The 21,609-nt window shown below is 37.2% G+C and overlaps 1 protein-coding gene across 3 annotated transcripts in view; it reads right to left on the reverse strand.

Annotated features, from left to right (window-relative positions):
- LOC126292231 (centrosomal protein of 164 kDa) overlaps nucleotides 1–21,609 on the reverse strand; it is a 625,143-nt gene that overhangs the window by 72,896 nt on the left and 530,638 nt on the right. For all 3 annotated transcript variants that reach the window (XM_049986106.1, XM_049986107.1, XM_049986105.1), the window contains exons 16-17: nucleotides 10,381–10,520; nucleotides 3,104–3,316 (exon numbers count right to left, since the gene is read on the reverse strand). In XM_049986106.1, coding sequence (XP_049842063.1) covers nucleotides 3,104–3,316; nucleotides 10,381–10,520 — 353 coding nt within the window. The remainder of the gene's footprint in view (nucleotides 1–3,103; nucleotides 3,317–10,380; nucleotides 10,521–21,609) is intronic.

A 21,609-nucleotide genomic window follows, 5' to 3' on the forward strand; every position in this document is an offset into this window, starting at 1 on the left:
CCTTTCTCCATGCCTCTGGGGCGTTTCTTGTAAGGTTCACTAAGTACCCAGTATCAATGAATCTTTTTTCCTTTACTCCCCAATTCACTTTCAGCTCTTTGTTTCTGTAACTCACTTTTACATATGTGATTTTCTCATAGCTGATGACAATGAGTTTTCCTACACTGACACTGGCATGGTCAGGCTTTTGCAGTTAGCCTTTTTGCCTCATCTCTGTTCTGAAATCACCCAAACTTCCTCAAACATTAATAACATTTCTGTTTCTTCATCGATCCATTAACTTCCTGTTCCATTTTATATCATGTGACCACAATATTTTTGCTTTGCGTTATCCCCTCATTCTCTAGATCCACTGTCTTTGCAAACAGTTTTTGGTGCAGTTCACTAGTTACGGTGACACTCATTTACATTTATCACACAGTCTTTTTCTGTGCATGCCTTTACACATCCCATTAATTTTTATCATCTTCTTCTACACTTATATCTTCACTTTAATTTTATCACATTTACATTACACCATTATAGCAGTTCAGTTGAACTTACTAGCAAGAAGCCAATATCACCCAACTGCAATCCCAAAAACTCATTTCTTTTTGCATGGTTATTCCTTCTTTTGCAACTGTTGCTTAGCCATTTCTGTTGTGTTTTATGCACATACTTTCACATTTTTCATACAATATCATAATTTTTATCATGCTGACCAGATATCATTTACTCACATATTCAGTTTGTCCTTCAGCATGTACATAAACATTGTTTCACTTCAACTCACTTAGATTTAACTGGAGACCATTGACAATACACATCTTAAACTTTCACGATACGGAATTTTTATGATTGTGAGTTAACTGCACAGTTTAAGTTCATCCAACCCATTACATTTGTTTACACATTTTTTTCAATTTAATGACATTAATCATTTACTTATTGCAATTATCTCTTTGTTCTTCCCACTATTGTACCATTAATGCTCTAACTTTATCATGTAACAACCTTACACCATATTTCATTCACAACAGTTCCATTTCATTGTACAGGACTTCTTGAAAATGGGCAGCAGTCCATAACTAGTTGTGGCAACACATAGGGAATGGAAAATAACAGCTGCTCTAAGTTATTTATACTTATACTAATAAAAGTTATCAGAGGCTGAAAATTCCATGCCCTCACAAACAAACTCCAAAGTTCAAAAGTTACAGTTTTCCAGTAAAAATAAACAGACAAGAACAAATGAGACAGTGTTTTAGGAAGTAAATAGCTGCCATAAGTATGAGGGCTGTGTTAGCAGAGAAAAGACAATGCTGATGAAAATGAGTCTACAAATAGCACATTAACTATGCAACTGTCTGGAAACATTTCATTACCATTCAATGCCTTTACAGTGTATTTCAAAGAGAATATACATGTTACAAAGTATTATTTTGTTGAAACTATCATTCACTGAACCACAACTTGATTATTGAAGGAACAAGTACATTATCTTGTTTGCTTGGTTACCATTACATGATACAAAATGGCTGCTCTGCAGCAGAAATCATTTTGTGCCCTAGAGTTTGCAAAGTGTGACTCCACAATTATAGGGCAAAGAAATTTCAGGTCGAGGTATCAAACTGATCCCCTGAATCAGATAATAGAAAATCCAGGATGGAATGTAACAATATTACAAGAAGGAAAGTTGCTACTTACCATATAGCAGAGACGCTGAGTCGCAGATAGGCAAAACAGAAAGATCTCTACATTTAAAGCAGTGTGGTTTCAGTTGCCTGAGACTGCAGTCATGTGTGTGAGTTGCGTTTACGTGTGTGTGTGTGTGTGTGTGTGTGTGTGTGTGTGTGTGTGTGTGTGTGTGTGTGTGTGTCTATTGTTGACAAAGCCCATTGGCCGAAAGCTTTAAGTGTGAAAATCTATTTGTTATGCATATATGTGACTCAGGATCTCCACTATATGGCGAGTAGCAACTTTCCTTCTCATAATATTGATCCCCTGAATGGATGGAATATTTGCAGATGGTATTGACAGGGTGAATGTAAAGGAAAAAGTCTTGGCCATCTTTGCATTTCTGAGAATTAATCATGCCAGTTGGGAGTTACAAAAGCCTACAGCAGAAATTTGGCATGCTTTATGATGTTGGTAGGTTCTGAAGCCACAAACGTTGCAGCTGTAATGGACTCTACATTATGACAAAAAAAAAAAAAAAAAAAAAAAAAAAAAAAAAAAAAAAAAAAATATGGCATTTTCTGACAAGCTACAGAATGCTACTGGCAATGATAAAACTTTTGCACAAAACATCATGTTCAATAAACACAGTTTTTTAATCTGGATCTTATAAAACCCACATGCACACACTGAACATGTACGAGATTCACCCAAAGTCAACGTGTTTTATATGACATCCCACTCGTCTCATTTTTCTGATGGAAACACAATTAACTGTCAGTAGTATATTGCTATGTTACAAAACTGGTTGTTTCTGAGACTGAACAAGAACAACTAAGTTTTCAATGAGACAGGGCACTTCCTCTTGGTGTTGCCAATTGTGTGAATACCTGGATGAAACTCTGGTGAGTCATTGGATTGTCATCAAACAGCTGATGACTTGCCACTTCTCAGCTGAACTCCAAGGTCACCAGATTTGATGCCCTGTGACTTCTTCCCGTGTGGTTTCATCAATGACAATGTTTATGAACTAACATTATACCTAGAAGAGTTGAAATACTGTCTAATGTCAATAACAATGGGCATTTATCCCAAGTATGGGAGGAATTTGAGTATCAATGCAATATTGTTTGTGCCACTGCTGGAGGAGACATACAGAACATCTGCAATCTAATTGTGAGAGATTGGAAATATGTGTCCCAAGTTTCATAGTTATTCTTTTGGAAACAACCTGTGCACTACTTTTTTCTCTAACATCCCTCTCCCATGTTAAGCAGATTATCTGACATTAGCTTGGAATTAAGCTGAATGGAGCTACTATTTTTGAAAGTTCATACAGCTAGACTCCCTACAGATCACATGTAAGCTCCACTGCATTTCAAACAAATGCTGAAAGTGCAGGCATTTTTTGAAGCACACAAGGGTGCACTATTGGGAGAACACTCACCTTTCAAACACAGGACCTGATGTGCCAGTAGCCCGCTGGGACACGATACGCTCCGAATCTGAACCCGTTCCACCAGAATTCAAAGCAGCTTCCCGTCGTTTTCTCCTTTCCATTGAGATCTTCACGTCTGTTTTTAGTCGTAGGTACTTCTCTTTCAAGGTTCTGTACTTATCTTCCAACAATCGTTTCTCACAACGCAGTTTCTCAAAGACCCTGTAGTTCACAGAAAAAGCAATAAACAAAATATCAGGTGTATGTTTTTAGCTGAAAAGGTGGCATTTCATTTGCTACAGTGTCAAAATTTAGATGATTCAAAATGTCAAATTCAGCCTTACAAAAATAATCTAAAAAGTATTTGGACTCTTGAGATACAGTTATTCCAACATCCACCAATAAAAACGGTAACAAATCAAGTTTAATGTAAAATTTGTATAAGAAAACTGACATGCGATTTTTAAAACTGCATTTGTTAAATGATAAATCAAAGTGGGATACCGATGAGGGTTCTTTTAACTTTCATTCACGCATTAAAAAATTCTGCCCTTCTGAGGGAACAATCACATCCAGTCTACAATGACAGGAACTAAATATAGTGATGACGCAGCTTTTCTGTAAAAGCTGATTGCAAGTGCAGACCTACATTTTCTGAATAACAGACCTTCAAAAAATTTTTGGGTAGCATTATTTTTAATTAAATAATAATGCTCACAATATGCCATATTAATGAATAAATCAAAGATGTTGTTTGTGCCAAATTATTTATACAGAAATGAAAACTTTAAAGACAGATACATTTTTACTTATATCATTCTTATAAACTGAAATTAATTAACAAGGCATCCATGTTATGAGCAAAGAGTTTCTTATATTTTTAAAACTTAATTCATGAGCATGTGTGGTAAACAACTCTTCATTTGCTGAGGATACTTAGTATTCAAGAGAAAACATCTATCATTGCAGTTAATTAGATGTTAAATTATGGCAGTGGTGTGTGAACAATATGTAAGTGATCAGTAATGTATCTAAAACCTCATCATATCAAGATGTGAGTTTTTCCACAGTGTCTCATACTGCAAACAAAGTTGAAGTTTTGCTTTTGTAATGCTTGTAAATTATACAGAACAAATCAAGTCACGAGTAAGCTTGATCTTCAGAACATATTTGTTTATATACCTTTTTAAAGCAGTTGTGTTGTGAATCTTTTATTTAACTGGAAAAGTTGGAATACCATGTGGCCATAAAACTTTTGTTTTTGGCAGTTTCTCATTAGTGTAAATTTATACATAATAGATGAAATTAATCAAGTAAGCACATAAGAAGTGGTGACTGAATTCAAACTTGCCCACATTACACTCTAAGATAATCCATGTTAAGGAAATACGAAAAATGCAATCACAGTGGAAAACATCGAAAGAGTGTACAACACTGTATCAAACAGTCCAAAATTAAAAGTGCGTAGTGTAGCTGCCATCACAGGCATTACATTACATTTTACAAGCAGATAACAAAACTGAATATCTCAGTAACATTTACACCATTTAAAAAATAATGTATTTGATTTCGTGTCCTTGTTTGTTGGTGGGGACAAGATGTGGATCCATCACTTCATGCCAGCAATCAAAACAATAGTTGTAAGATGATTTCAACAGCCACTGTTTACAGGGTGCAAAAAGGAAGCTTCTTATTGGCTATCTTTCACAAGCATCACCAATAATCATCAAATATAAAAACGTCTTCTGAACCATAATAATTCAAGAAAGTTCAGAAGAATGCACCCGTCCATAAGGTTTTACATCTGCATGTACATACATAATCAGCAAGCACCATTACGGTGCTTGGTGCAGGGTACCTTGTACCACTACTAGCCACTTCCTTTACTGGTCCCCTCACAAATGGAGCAAGGAGAAAAAGACTATCTGTATGCTTCTGTACAAGTCCTAATTTCTCTTACCCTATCTGTGTGGTCCTTACCTCAAATGCATGTTGGCGGGAATAGAATAGGTCTGCCTAATACCAAATCTTCTGCTGTTCATCTTCTAGAGTTACAGGCTTTTCGGGTCATTTCTGAAAGGATTTTTGCCACAACCGACCAACACCTAAACTTTATCACTTAAAATAGCTGAGCTCATTTTTGAAATGCTAATCACTTACTCCAACTCATATATCACATTTGTCTCATCTTTCACCACTTCTGCTGCGCCAATGTTCCTTTAATTTTTTCTCTTTCTTTCTCTTTGATTACTCAGTCAGTTGTTACAGCTTTTCATTAGCATACCGTGGTGCCATTTCATCTGTGTTTAACCAAATGTTACAATTTTAATCAATTCTTGACATGTTAAATTGCCTTGTGGTTGTGCAAAACATATCGAACAGTTCTAAATTCAACATATTTCTTAATGCATTTTCATCCATCTTTGAAAATACTTTTCCTAAAAAGCTAATTAAATATAATAGCAGCAAGTTGCTAATGAATATGTGGACTAATTCAGGTATTGATCTATGTTTAAAATGGAATAAGACTTATACAAAATAGCCAGAACAAGAAATAATCCACAAATACTTTTTTCATACTCTAAACAGTACTGTAACATATTAATAAAATTTGTAAAAATATCCAGCAGAATGCACATCTTCTCTGAAACTGACAGAACAGACAATAAAATAAGATAAATATTGAATATTTTTAATAGAATGAGAGAGAGAAAGAAGGCATAGATGAAGGTATTATTTTTTATAAAGACAATGGGACCATTGTCAAAAAGCAGTTTATTTAGCAGATATATTTAATAGCTACTTTTTTTTAAAAAAAGTGAATACACTGTTGCAAATAGTTCGAACAGGAAGCAAAACAATACACCAAAGAAGCTATACAGATGACATTTAATGAAGTAAAAGTTAATCTCACATCTCTGTCTGAAATAAGAAAGGACATCGAAAGCTCAAAAAATTGAAGGTTTATATAGGATGGATAATATCTCTGAAAGACACAAAAAAGCTTTGGTGCTGTAATACTGGTATGTAATGTTTGTAGTCACTTATATAATACATTATTAACTCAGGGTGTTTCCACAGGCGTACTGAAATATGTCAATCTTAGTTTTCTTTACAAGAAAGGTGACTCCACAGATGTCCATAACTACTAACCAGTATCACTCCTTACTGAATTTTCTAAGCCTTTTAAGAAGGTAATATGTTCCAGGACTGTCACCCATCTGTGTAGTAATGGAATACTTTACTAAGCAATAACAGTCTGTGTTTTAAAAGGACCACTCCACTGAGACAGCTATTTATACATTTACTGAGCACACAACAAAATCTTTAAATGATCAAAATTACCAGTTGGGATCTTCTGTGAAGACATTTGATTGTCAGTTATAGGATTCTACTAGAGAAGCTCAGATTTTATAGAAAACATAGTTCAGCAAATGCATTTGCTTGGCCTATTTAAGAAACAGAATGTAGGAAGTTACCCTAGGCTGTTCAAGTAGTATAACGAAGGACATCACATCATCTAATATGGGAGAAATTACAATGGGAGATGCACAGATTTTGATCATTGGCTCAATATTGTTCTTGCTTTATGTCAATGATATGCCATTTTATTTGAATCAGAAAATAGAATTAGTTCTGTTTGCAGATGATACTAGCACTGTTGTGAAGCATAGCAGAGAAACATTAACAGGGAAAATAGTCAATTATGTTTTGTATATGTTACTTACAGATAGAAATGGGCTACTTTTAAACTTCAAAAAACACTACTCACCCAGTTTTGCACTGTCAAAACGATTATGCCTCCTACTAATGTAGTATAGCAACAACAAATAATAAACAGAGTAAAAGGTTCTGAGTTCTTAGGTATGAAAACTTCAAGTGGAAAAAAAGTATAGTAAACATGCTAAAACATTTAGGTTTGGCTACTTTTCCCATAAAAATAATTGCCAACTTAAGGGATATAAAATTCAGTAGTTAACATATTTTATATATCAAACAATGGAAAATGCAGGATGGAAATGTAACAATATTGTGAAAAGGAAAGTTGCCACTCACCATATAGCAGAGAAGCTGAGTTGCAGATCCAATGTTCAAAAATGTGCACTGAGCAGTACCCTCCGAAACACTTGTACCTGCACTGGCATTGTATTGTGTCATCAAATCTGCTACCGAGTGCTGCCTACCCTGCTTTAAGCAAGCCTCCAACACCCAACATTTTGTCACCTACTCATGGTTTCATCATCCTACAAACATTTTCCATAGACGCTCACAACAGCACCTTGCAAACAGTTTCGCCATTTCTGAAATGCTCATTTCCAGATGCTGGGCTAACTATCTGCCCTTTGTTAAAGTCACTTATGTCAGTAGATTTTCCAACATATAGGACAATGATTGATAACATTTTTATACACAGTGTTCAGGCTGAAACAATTAATGTGTACTGAGTTCTGATCATGAATCATGATTAATGGAAATAAACTGTATGGATGTTACAACACTGAGGCAAGCTCATACAAAGCAGTGAGGATTATTAATGGAAACAGGATACAGTGCTTTAATAGTAAGCTAAAAGAGGTGGTATGGGATGAGGTGTATGTAGAAAGAGATGCTAAGGTGAAATTCAATTGATTCCACAGTAAATTTGTGTCAGTATTTGAAAGTAACCATCCTAAAATGTTATCCAGAAGAACCACTTACGAAAAGATCTGTGAATAACAACAGGAATTAAAATCTCACGCAAGAAGAAGAGGAAAATAAAGAAAATATTCAATATACAAAATACTATAACAATTAAACTAAATGATAATGTGACTGATAGTTCACAAGTTGTGAATACTTTTAACAATCGCTTTCTAAATGTAGCAGAAAAATAGGATGAAACAGTTCAATTCAAGAAGCCAGAGAATATATTAAGGCATAGAAACAATTTATTTAACATACTACGTTTTGGATTATAGAGGGGTTGCATAACAGAGAATGCTATTTATACATTCACTCATCAAGCAGTACAAGCCTTAAATAATAAAATATTGGCAACTGATCTTTTCTGTGATCTTTCCAAAGCACTCAATTGGACACATCATGTTACTATCTCTCTGTCTCTCTCTCTCCCTCTTTTTTTTTTTTTTTTTTTTTTTTTTTTTACACACAGCTGGTTTGAATCATACTTAACAAACAGGACACAAAAAGTTGTGCCAAAGAATTCAAAGTATGTTGGAAAGAAAGAAAATTTCAGTGACTTGGGACGAATATCAAAGGGAGTCGCACTGGGTTCAATTTTGGGCCCACTGCTATATATGCGAATGACCTTCCATTCCCACATTCAACAAGCAGAATTGGTGATGATACTAGTTATAATACACTTCACAAGGAAACAAGCAACAGAAGAGATTGTAAATGATATTTCCAAAAGAATCATTAAGTAGTTCTCAAAAATGGAGTCTCCCTAAATTTTGAAAAAACACACTATATTCAGTTATGGACAAAAAATAAAGCCATAGCAACAACTGATGTAGTACATGAGCAGGAGATTGTAGATTGTATTTTATTGGTCCCGTTGTCTACATAGCAGCTTATGCATAAGACATTGGACGAGTCAAGTTATAAATATACAGGCTGAAATTAATTTCAAGGCATACATATTTAAGCTTACAATAATACACTTTACACGTAAGTAAGGAGTCAGGTAGAATGCTCCCAATTTTTGGATTTACATATAAACAAAAACCTGAACTGGAAGAAGCATATTACTATGTTTCCCAAACAATTAAGTTCAGCTGTTTTCGCTCTTCATATAATTGCTAATCATGGTAACAAATGAATTAGCCTCTTGACGTGTTCTTCATATTTCCACTAGGTAGTGTCTTACGAAATAATTTTCTGGGATAACTCACAACTTAGCCAGAAAGTATTGATTGCACAAAAAGCAAGCAGAAAGAATAATATGTGGCATTCACCCACAGATGTCACATATACACTTTAACTGCACCATCACAGTACATATATTCACTAACAAAATTCACCATAAATAATCTATCAAATTTTGAGAATAACAGTGATGTTACCTATTACTGAAGATGTCAGTGGCTCAGAAGGGAGCTCTAAATGCATGTTAACATTAAAAATGTACACCTATTCTGTAAGCTGACTCATTCCGAACTATTTCAATACAAGACTCATTCAAATGACCCTGGAACATGTAACTAACTAACTAACTAATTGGCTGACTAAAAATGGAATCAATTGCTGGTCGGCTAACCTGCTTAATGTTAACAGAACTATGACAAATGTCTGTTGGATGTTTAATCTTCATGAACAAACAGTCTGAATCGACAGTTTCACCCTTTTACTGAACATACTGTGAACTATAACAGCATTTACGCAGACACATGCTGCATTGTACAGCAACTCATTTTTGAAATGGGACCTGCTTTTTCTGGCCAATAGCATTTCTTCCATAGGTTCACAACAGCTAACAGCCATTCCCCTTCTCTTTGCTCTCCTCAGCTGAGCTTCACCTCTAATTGAACTAATAAACGCCTCCCACATACTGCATTCTTTCTTCTTTCAGGTTCATCTTCTGTTGTGTAACAACATACCTGACAGTTTGTGTCAATCCCTGTCATATATTTTTATGTCTGTTTCACTGGTGTATGACCTCTAAAATCTTCCCTTCCCTCTCAAATGGAATTATAGTTCATAAGTACACTGTATTCACCAGATCTGTGTGCTGCAATTTTTTTCTGGTTATTTCGAAAAGTTATGTTGGTGATGAAAGGAGACCACAATAACAAAATCCAGAACATGCAGATGAATGAGCATTACAATTTTAAATGTGACTTCACATATAAAAAAAAAAACTAATGATTTTTTAAAATCAATTACAGCAATATGTACTTGTTAAGAGGGAAACTATTCTGAATTTAAAAAAATTGTAAGAGTGTGGATATAATTCAAGCCCCACATTTTTAAGGGGTTATCCTAAAAGAAACTGAGGAAGTTTTGTACGTATGAAGTGTCACAGAGGAAAACGTAAGCTTAGTACTATTTTTTTTTTTAAATATCCTGTTTTTTACTTTACAATCCAGTACAATGAAGCATAGTATAATAATAGCCACATGGCTTTTTGTAGTGAAATAAATCACTGTAAACAGATATAAGTTATGAATAGAAGTATGAATTTTCGGAGGTTCTGCAAAAATTATATGCTCCCAGATGAATCCATAGTACTACACCTTGCATTTGTAAGCCACATTACTCATTTGAATTTTAAGAGTCTTTCTCACCTTGAGGTTTCAACTAGCTGTTGTCTTGCAGATTCATTGTCATCAACTAGACCTCGGTCCCACAGTCTTTGACGCTCAAGCTCCAAACGGACTTTGAGCTCTTCCAAACGTTCTGCATGTTCTTGTCGCACAGCTTCCTCCTGTAGAACAGGATGAGTATACATCAAATTCTTTTTATGAAGGTGCCAATAGTAATTCCTTCCTTAGAAAGAGGTATCCATAATTTTCAGTCACTCACTAAAACAAAATATCTCCTAGTTTCAAAGACATCAACTCAGAGAGGTAGTTCCTTAATATTTCATATGTCAAATATTAAATGATATACCTATATTTTGTTGAACTGCCAAATATACAATGCTGATATCAAGATATCCTCAAGAATATTAAGCTGTAATTTTCAATATTTTATTATATAGTGTATAGTTTATGAGCTGCTGACAACAGAAGTGTAAATAGTGAATATAAAAACATTTTATTTAAAGAAATATCAAAAATTTAGAGCCAATATCATCATATTGTAGCTCTGATTTCTCTGTCTCCAAAAATTTATACTTTTAAAAGAATAGCTTGTTAATTAATAGAAATTTCATTTACAAAAAGTTTAGATGCCAGAATCTTCTTTGTGGGCTTTGCTAAATCCTGGGGATAAACATCCAAATGCACAATTCTGCTACATAAAACAAAACCTATTATTTATCCCATTTGGAGAATATCTATCTCATGGTGAAACAAAATAACTTATTTTTCTGACGCATGTACACATTAACTGTCAATCCCTTCTTTTACATTCATATTGAAAGAGTAATAATTTTATACTTTTAACATTTTGGGATAACTGTCCTATGTGTGTCTTTAAATGGGTGCTGTGTACAAAGCCAAAGGCAGCCCTTGTCTAGCCTTCACCATGTCAAGTTCCTTGATAGTCAGCACTATGTAGTCAATTGTTTATAGTTAGGTCTTCTTCAGCATTCAAAGAGTACAATTCTAGTGTTAGTCTGCAATGAGTTTCAGTGGTGTGTAGTCAAATGTATGTAATCAAACATTAGCACTGCCAGTAATGAACAGTCATTTGTGTACAGTTTTCGTTTGACATTTATTGAGTGTGAATGACATATTTCTGTAATTTAGACAACTGTAGTCTTGGCAAGTTTACTGATATGTATTATTAGAAGTATGATGTTAACTGTATAAAATCTAATTTTTTTCTGACAGAAACAACTGTTATACAGTTAATTATTGACTGAAGTCTTTACACTACTGATTTTCGGGGAATCAGCCCCATCTTCAGGTATATCTGTCAGTTAAAACAAAACAGTATCTCTAAACAGCAAAAACCAAAAAACCTAACAGTAATAGAGAATATAGATCATTGGGCACCCATAAATCCTCTCCACTGAGCATACCTATAAATAGTAGATCAAAGTGTCCACAACAAAGCTATCTTGCAAGGCAACACATTTGCAGTATTCGGCTCACCAGGCTGAATACCCAAATGTACCCGCACAACAAGCGCCTTTCAACTGTAACTGATGTCTGTCAACCTTATCCTCAAAGTGCCAGTGAGAGGCCAGGGAGTCTAAATAAACCAAATAAAGCCAGATTAGACAGTATCTGGGAGGCAGAAATCTGAAAACATCACGCTAAACACTATGTAACATACAGCTGCACTTATGAAAGGACTACTGATCAAATGTTTATGTAGCACTATCACTTGAAGGCAGCATTTGGATAACAAGTAACTGGAACAACAAAACCATGGAACAACAAAACCATTAATCAAATATGATTAACGGAGAAACCGAAACCTGAAACATGATACTACTACACTGTAGCTACAGGGTGTATAAGCAGAGCAACACTTTTCCTGTGTTGAGTGACAGTAGTCTTTCCCTTGGAACTGTAAAACTTAGCAACCCTTTGAATGGTTAAGGTTTTATACACCGACATAGAACTTTCTGGCACTTTATAAAAAAAACACATTTTTGAAAGATCTTTGATGTGCGCTGCATATTTTCATATTACAAAAGTATAAATTCAAATTCCACCAAAAGCACCACGTTAGTTTCTGAAGATCTGAAATCGAGACTGCAATGCCCTCTTTTGTAAGCCAATCATAGCTTATGTCACGTGATCTCACCTGCCAATGACAGCATGTACTCAGGGCATAGGGCATGTGACTCAGCCAGCCAATAGCAACACCACTGTTACGTAGTGTGAACAAACAAACAGGAAAAGTTAATAGTTTAAGTTAATATACATGGTATAGCGGCAAGAAAAGCTAGGCTTCCTCATATAATATTGGTCTCTAAGATTGATAAGAGAAGCTACAATAAAAGCTAAGCCTCCACTTATAAGATTGTTCTTTTTCTGTGTGTGTTATACTCACAGATATATCACACAAATATCCAGTAAAACTTTAACAATGGCATACATGTCCAGTTTTCTAGACTCAAAATTCTTCTAAGTGGCCAGTCCTCAAAGTGTTACGTTTTAAATGAGAGTCAAACACTATTTGATTTAAGAAATTCATCGCACATTCTCACATGAAACAAAATTCTTCTTATTTTGAAAGTAACGCTTTTCAAACCACAATTTGCAATTTTCCCTGCTACCTGTTTAAAAAAAGGTTCAATTCAGCAGTTGCCAGAGAGTGCCAGAAAACAGGTGTTAGTGTGTGTGTGTGTGCAGCTACGATGACATAGGAAGCCTGTATGTTAGTATGTGTAAAGCATTAAGCAATCTTACATTACATCATAAAAGAAACAGGACATCAGAGGATATTCCACGAGCACCGCAATTTTGTAAACCATACTAAAGTGCATAATTTGGCTTAAAGTGCACATTCATATGTCCAGATTCTCACTGAAGTAGGCCCCAACTTGATATTAAGCTTTTCATTGTGGGTTTTGGGATGTAAATATTCTTGGAACACACCTACTGTATTATCTCAGATTGATTCTTTATTATGGCATAATGCTGTAGGTGCCAGAAAATGAACACGTGTACTAGTAATTCAGCAAACAGTGGAATGAAGTAAACTGACTACCTCAGCGGAAAAGATTAATAAAAGCCAAATTTCTTTATCAAACCAACAAAAATAGCTTCACTGTTCTGCAAGACAAGCAATACTTGACTGCCAAAAGCATGGAAATAGGAAAACTCTAACTATTAATGTATTTTAGCCTCTTGTAATAATGCGAATGTATTTTAATTCACTTGATGGCTCCTGGCCATAGAAATCCATTTTGTATTCATTTGACATGAGAGCTGTAAACAAATAGGAAACAGCAAAATTACTACACATAAACACTGGTCAAGTGGGGACTACCTGCTCCCGTCCACAATTCAGACTGGTCTACACATGTGTGAATCTGGCAGTTTGGAAGCAAAAAAACATTTTTCTTGGTAGCACATGGCTGCTTGTTGCTACTGCCGATATAGCTAACAGCCACACTTCAGTAGCCAGAAGCAGGAGAAGATACTGCTCATATGTGACTCAACTGTGCACGAGCCCACTGGCAACTGTCCAAATGAACCTAATACAAACAATTGTGACATCAGGCTCATCATTTGTTGTTGTGAAGTTCTGCACAGTCTTCACCCAAAATCCTTTGACACATTTTGCTGTTGGCAGATGTTTGTGTGTGCACTGTGTTTTGTTGTTGCAAATGGTGAATTCCTTTCCAAATTAATGATGATGTAAATAAAACAGAAAGAAACTTCCACATGGGAAAAATATATTAAAAACAAAGATTCCAAGACTTACCAAGCGGGAAAGCGCCGGCAGACAGGCACATGAACAAAACACACAAACACACACACAGAATTACGAGCTTTCGCAACTGGCAGTTGCTTCGTCAGGAAGGAAGGAAGGAGAGGGAAAAATGAAAGGATGTGGGTTTTAAGGGAGAGGGTAAGGAGTCATTCCAATCCCGGGAGCGGAAAGACTTCCCTTAGGGGAAAAAAAGGACAGGTGTACACTCGCACTCGCACACACACACACACACACACACACACACACACACACACATATCCATCCGCACATACACAGACACAAGCAGACATATTTAAAGGCCTTTAAATATGTCTGCTTGTGTCTGTGTATGTGCGGATGGATATGTGTGTGTGTGTGTGTGTGTGTGTGTGTGTGTGCGAGTGCGAGTGTACACCTGTCCTTTTTTTCCCCTAAGGGAAGTCTTTCCGCTCCCGGGATTGGAATGACTCCTTACCCTCTCCCTTAAAACCCACATCCTTTCATTTTTCCCTCTCCTTCCTTCCTTCCTGACGAAGCAACTGCCAGTTGCGAAAGCTCGTAATTCTGTGTGTGTGTTTGTGTGTTTTGTTCATGTGCCTGTCTGCCGGCGCTTTCCCGCTTGGTAAGTCTTGGAATCTTTGTTTTTAATATACCTTTCCAAATTAAGTTTTATTTCAGTTTTTTTCCCTCTCATTCATTTTTTATTGCTGCAGTATTATTCTGCAGTAGCGGGATATAGTAATATTCGTTGTTAGAGCCAGTTCTGATCAGCCAAAATTACAAAAATTTAACAGAAAACTAAAACAATGAAAAATTTTCCGGGTTTTTCCTAGGTTTCCCGGTTGTCCCGGGGTGTATACATCCTGAGCCAAAACTTGTTAAATACTCATACAGTTCACTAATGTGTCCCATCTGCTAACAGAATAAGAACTGAGTACTGGTGTACAAGCCACGTCATTATAAATACAGCATAAGAAGTGGGCATCACACGGTGAAATATAACTAGTGTAAGGGCCGAAGACAAAACAAAAACTGGAAATCAAAAGTGGTTATAGATAAACAGCCCAAAGTAATAAAGCAATATGTACCAGGTATGTTTGATCTTAAAGAAAAATAGTGGACAGTGACCATAATTATTGGAGAATGCAGTAAACTAGAACTAAAAATAATACGACCACAGAATACAAATGTCCTAAAGCTTAATACTAATGACAAATAATCACTCAATGCAAAATGCATGTGGACTATAAATTAGTAGTGTTGAAATGACCATTACTACTTAAATTACTATAAGAAAGCTATTGTCACGAATAAAACACTAGGCCACCTATTTAACAAGAAAACTGCCAACCACATAGCATAATGAATAACAAAGCCCCAACCAAGAACCAATGGGAAATGGGCCCAAATGTAACATAAGTGCAGGCCTTACAATGACAACGCTACATAAACATCTGAGCAGCTGGTCCTTTTGTAAGTGCAGCTACACAGTATGTCGTTTTTAGTCAGCTGTTTTCAGCTTTCTGCCTCCCACATAATGTTTAAACTAGCTTTATTTGGTTTCTTTAGACTCTGTGGCCTCTTGCCAGCACTTTCATGGTAAGGATGACCGACATCAGTTAGAGCTGAAACGTGCTTGCTGTGCACACACATTCTGGTATTCAACCTGATTAACCATGTACGGCAGATATGTCTCCTTCCAAGTTCGCTTTGACATGGTCACTTCGAACTACTATTTGGGGTATGCTCAATGGAGTGATTTATGTGACCCTAATTATATTTTTTTCTAATACTGTTGGCTTGTTTTGTAGTTTAGGGATATTGTTTTACATATACATCTGGAGATGTGGCTGAGTCCCTGAAACCTGGTAGTGTAAGGACTTAGTCAATACATAACTGTACAAATTTGGTGGATGTTTTAAACATGAACATTAAATATAAGTTCTGATAATCATGAACAAGAGGCAGTGGTAATAAATATTCATAAGCTTGAAAAATCTGCTTTGATGGCATTGTGAAAAGTTGTTTAAAATTTACTAATAACACTACGCAGCCATTAACTGGACACAAAGTCAAGATGATGAGGCTGGTCAGTAAACTTTCAACATTTCATTCCAAAAAACAAAGAAACTTAAAAAATAGCCATTCCACATCTTATAGGCCTTTTTACTGCTCGTCTGTGGTGATTTGTTCTGTCACTCAGTCTTTCTTTTCTTTAAATTCACTGCTTTACTTCAAAGATATATTTCCCTCACACTTCTACATTATACTATACACAGAAAAGCAACCCAAGCCTTTAAAATGAATTATTATTAACAGTGCATCTTAATTACGAATTCCATACTTTGGCAGATGGCAGCCAAGAAGACAAATGATGATGATTAATTTAGGAGGCACCTTAATCAAACTCTTTAACTCAGTGCCTTTCACTCTCTGAGTAAAGGCCAGTGAAAGAAACAGCAGCTGCACCTCAGCCACCTCCCTAGCAAGCAGTCCCTGGTGAAAGAGTGTCACCCCTGAGTGTTGTGCAGGGCCACAGTGAACCAAGAAGGCAGGCTTACCTACGTGCTCATGTACAAGAGCCTACAGAACCCCAGGCACAACAAAATACACCCCTGGAAATTGAAATAAGAACACCGTGAATTCATTGTCCCAGGAAGGGGAAACTTTATTGACACATTCCTGGGGTCAGATACATCACATGATCACACTGACAGAACCACAGGCACATAGACACAGGCAACAGAGCATGCACAATGTCGGCACTAGTACAGTGTATATCCACCTTTCGCAGCAATGCAGGCTGCTATTCTCCCATGGAGATGATCGTAGAGAAGCTGGATGTAGTCCTGTGGAACGGCTTGCCATACCATTTCCACCTGGCGCCTCAGTTGGACCAGCGTTCTTGCTGGACATGCAGACCGCGTGAGACCACGCTTCATCCAGTCCCAAACATGCTCAATGGGGGACAGATCGGGAGATCTTGCTGGCCAGGGTAGTTGACTTACACCTTCTAGAGCACGTTGGTTGGCACAGGATACATGAGGATGTGCATTGTCCTGTTGGAACAGCAAGTTCCCTTGCCGGTCTAGGAATGGTAGAACGATGGGTTTGATGACGGTTTGGATGTACCGTGCACTATTCAGTGTCCCCTCGACGATCACCAGAGGTGTACGGCCAGTGTAGGAGATCGCTCCCCACACCCTGATGCCAGGTGTTGGCCCTGTGTGCCTCGGTCGTATGCAGTCCTGATTGTGGCGCTCACCTGCACGGCGCCAAACACGCATACGACCATCATTGGCACCAAGGCAGAAGCGACTCTCGTCGATGAAGACAACACGTCTCCATTCGTCCCTCCATTCACGCCTGTCGCAACACCACTGGAGGCAGGCTGCACAATGTTGGGGTGTGAGCAGAAGACGGCCTAACGGTGTGCGGGACCGTAGCCGAGCTTCATGGAGACGGTTGCAAATGGTCCTCGCCAATACCCCAGGAGCAACAGTGTCCCTAATTTGCTGGGAAGTGGCGGTGCGGTCCCCTACGGCACTGCGTAGGATCCTACGGTCTTGGCGTGCATCCGTGCGTCGCTGTGGTCCGGTCCCAGGTCTACGGGCACGTGCACCTTCCGCCGACCACTGGCGACAACATTGATGTACTGTGGAGACCTCACGCCCCACGTGTTGAGCAATTCGGTGGTACGTCCACCTGGCCTCCCGCATGCCCACTATACGCCCTCGCTCAAAGTCCGTCAACTGCACATATGGTTCACGTCCACACTGTCGCGGCATGCTACCAGTGTTAAAGGCTGCGATGGAGCTCCGTATGCCACGGCAAAGTGGCTGACACTGACGGCGGCGGTGCATAAATGCTGCGCAGCTAGCGCCATTCGACAGCCAACACCGTGGTTCCTGGTGTGTCCGCTGTGCCGTGCGTGTGATCATTGCTTGTACAGCCCTCTCGCAGTGTCCGGAGCAAGTATGGTGGGTCTGACACACCGGTGTCAATGTGTTCTGTTTTCCATTTCCAGGAGTGTATATGCATCTATGGTAATATTTGCTGGGAGGCCAATGTGATATCTGGAGTAGGTATGGAACTTTAGTGGCTTCAGGAACTCTCAGGCTTTTTGTAAACATCACACAGGTGGAGCGTTACTCTCAGGCTTTTTGTAAACATCACACAGGTGGAGCATTCCTACAGTCAAAGTGTTGCTTTTCTTTTGTAAGATAATATTTGTGGTTTGTAGATGACAGCTATAATGAAATTCACATGCTAGGACATAACATGACAGTGTAGTGGATGAGAGCTGAGTGACCAAGGGAACTAAGTTTTAGGGATTTTGGTGATACAACCGGGCAAAACAGTAAACGGCAAAAAGTGATCAGGATATGGGAACATTGAAGAAGTGCAGGTTGTCAGTGTAAATCTGGCATAGTTGGAAAACCGCAATGAGTGAATACAGAGTAAGTCAGTAATTAGCACGGTGGAATAGGTTGGGAGTTCTACCTGGAGTGGTGCAAAGCAGAGAAACACAGACTTGAAAGTGAAGGTAAGGTATCAGAGGGAAATAACTTTTTGTTACTGTAACTAGCTTCCAGGAGAGAAGTGTGATACTCATAAATTTTATTTTAAATGCAATGAATAATCGCAGAAACATTTCAGAGATTTTTTCACATTTAACCAAAGCCGTTGCTCTAACAGATCATGAAATTCTTCTAAGGAAGTTAGGGTGCTACAGTATAAGAGGTCTGTCAAGCAAGTGGCTGAAACCCTCCTTTCACAATCACTCTCAAATAACAGGGATCAAACATATGGGAAAGAAATTAACTTTACACTTATCACTCAAAACCTTCCACATTAACCCTTGGCATACCTGAAGGCTCAATGTTAGGTTCCATTCTCTTCTTCGTTTTCATAACTGATTTCCCTCTACATGTTTAACACTCTGAACCTGTTCTATTTGAAGACAACACCAGTGTATTGATTGAAGGTGAAAATGAAAAGACTCTTAGTCTGTATAAGCTACTGATAAGCCCTCAAAAAACAGTTGTCATACACTTCCACACACAGTGAAGTAAAAATCCTTTAAAAGCAAATATCTCTGTGGAAAAACAAAAAATTCATTGCTTGAATTCCAAACTACCTAAAATGACCTATGCAGTGAGAATCATATGAAACAAAACAAGTGCTGAAACATTTAGAGTGATGTATTATGCTCACAAAAATTCCCTTTTGTGACACAGCACAATGTCCTGGGGTAACCCCCCCCCCCCCCCCCCCCCCCCCCCGCAGCATAACATCTTTATGATGAAAAAGAGAGAGAGAAAAAAAGAAAGAAAGAGTGTGAGGATAATGAAAAAGGCAAACAGTCAAAAATCATGTAAACTATTCTTTTAAAGAATTTAGGATCCTACCCCTACCACATATCTACATACTTGAGGCTGCCATGTATGTAAAAAAGAGGATGCTAAAATGGAATAAAACTGTACATGAATGCTGTACAAGGTGAAATAGTAACATACACAGAAATCATTGTTATACCACCCTGTGCAAGAAAGGTGTATTCACTCAGGATTGGAACAGTTTAATAGGTTGCCAAGTCACTTAAAGGCCATTAATAAAATACATATCTTCTGAAACGTTTGCTTTTACTCAGTGTCAAAGTATCTTGAAAACTGAATTTGTAAACATATCTACATCTGATTCCAAGAAGCTCTCTCCTTGAAAATATGTACATACAAGTATTGAAAAATGAGAGAGCGAAAGTGCCAAATTGCAATAAGTGTATTGTACTGCGTTGTGTAATATGTTAAAGAAAATTGTGCAAAATGTCCATGTAAGGAATTTTTTCTGTTGTAAAACACACTTATACAAACACAACAAAATGACCCTAGCAAATAATATTTGACATAACAATGTTTAAATTTAAATAAAATATATAAAATTATTGAAAACATTACCAGCAATCTTATATTAATAGTCTTAATTGCAAATTTCTTTTAATCGGAGTGGCCAGTTCCGATCCTTATGGATCATCTTCACACTCTTAAATAACATACGTACAGTTAAAGGGATCCTTACAGTATCGTATATACACTGAAATACAATTAAAAATACATATACCCAGAACGGCAGGTGGACTTCCATGGAACAGACTGCACCGACCCACGACTCTGAACTGACTGCTAAATGGATAGGCAGGGGGTGGTCTTAAATAGCACTAGTCCCACTCACCGTTCTGTGTATGACATCAATGCTAACCAATCAGAAGTATAGTGTATACCATTACCATAAAATGTATTACAATTGTCTATAGTACTACGATTTGAAGAAGAATTAAAATTAAAATACATCATAAAGTTGCTATGAAATAGCTGTTCGTCAGAAAATATAAACTGTGGTAAATAATTAGCTTAAAATAAACTAGTCTAGGCTGCCCTCTGTTATCCATTCTGTAAAATACGTGCTGTTGGCAGAGATATATGGAATAGCTGTTAAAGATTTGTAGCCACTACGTTGCTCCATTCTATTAATGATAGACTCGTTCGTATTCTTAATGTTCAACTTTATTCTGAAGCAATGAGCCAGACATTAACATAGAACATCTAAGACAAAGAAACACAAAGCAAAGAGTAAATGATTATGTGCACACTAGAGTCTTTGCTGCTGCCCCTGTACTGTGCACATGCAACTATTCGTCTGCGTGCTCCCACAGATTGCTATAGTGATAGAGAGAAGCTACTAGCAAAGATAATCTACATAGACGTTGAGGGTTGCCGTAGAAACGGCATCCTCTATCGATGCGACATTCTGAAAAGCTGGCCCAGAGTGCTGCAATGACAGCTAAGGCGATCTATGTAGATGTTGAGGGCTGCCTTAGAGACAGGGTCCTCTATCAATGTGACACGTCAATGTTTAAATTAATGAAATTTTGTCCAACATCTAGGGTACAATATACGTGCCTCAAAGATTTCAAGACTGAAATAAAATAAAATAGAGTAAGCTGTGCCTTATGCATAAATGTGTGAAGGTATGGAAACAGAAATTGTCTGAGATAAACAATGGAGCTTCACTTTCAATTTATATTGGAGTAGCATTCTTAATAGTTAGGCTTTTCTTCTTTCAATGTTTTCAGGTAAAAATCATTGTCACTGTATGTCAAATGTGTGCTGTAATCTTTGTTTATGGTAGACACAAGTGAAAGGAAGAGGTGTTCATCTAATTCTACTTATTTTGTCAGTCTTCTGGCACTAAGATCCATGCAATTTGCCATTCATATGAACGAGTGCTGTATCTTTGAGACACTCAGAGGGGTGCAATGATTTGTATTTACTTAATTACCATCGTCTCACATGGTGAACCTTTCACAGTGAGGCTGGTGACCCTATTAGTTTCAATTAGAGGTATTAGCGTGTGCTGTGTGAGGCAACTACATGTAGATATCTTTATTTTTTTAGGCTAAATAAAAAGGATGGTAT

The sequence above is a fragment of the Schistocerca gregaria genome, chromosome 9, assembly GCF_023897955.1.
Source record: "Schistocerca gregaria isolate iqSchGreg1 chromosome 9, iqSchGreg1.2, whole genome shotgun sequence".
Taxonomy (NCBI): Eukaryota; Metazoa; Arthropoda; class Insecta; order Orthoptera; family Acrididae; genus Schistocerca; species Schistocerca gregaria.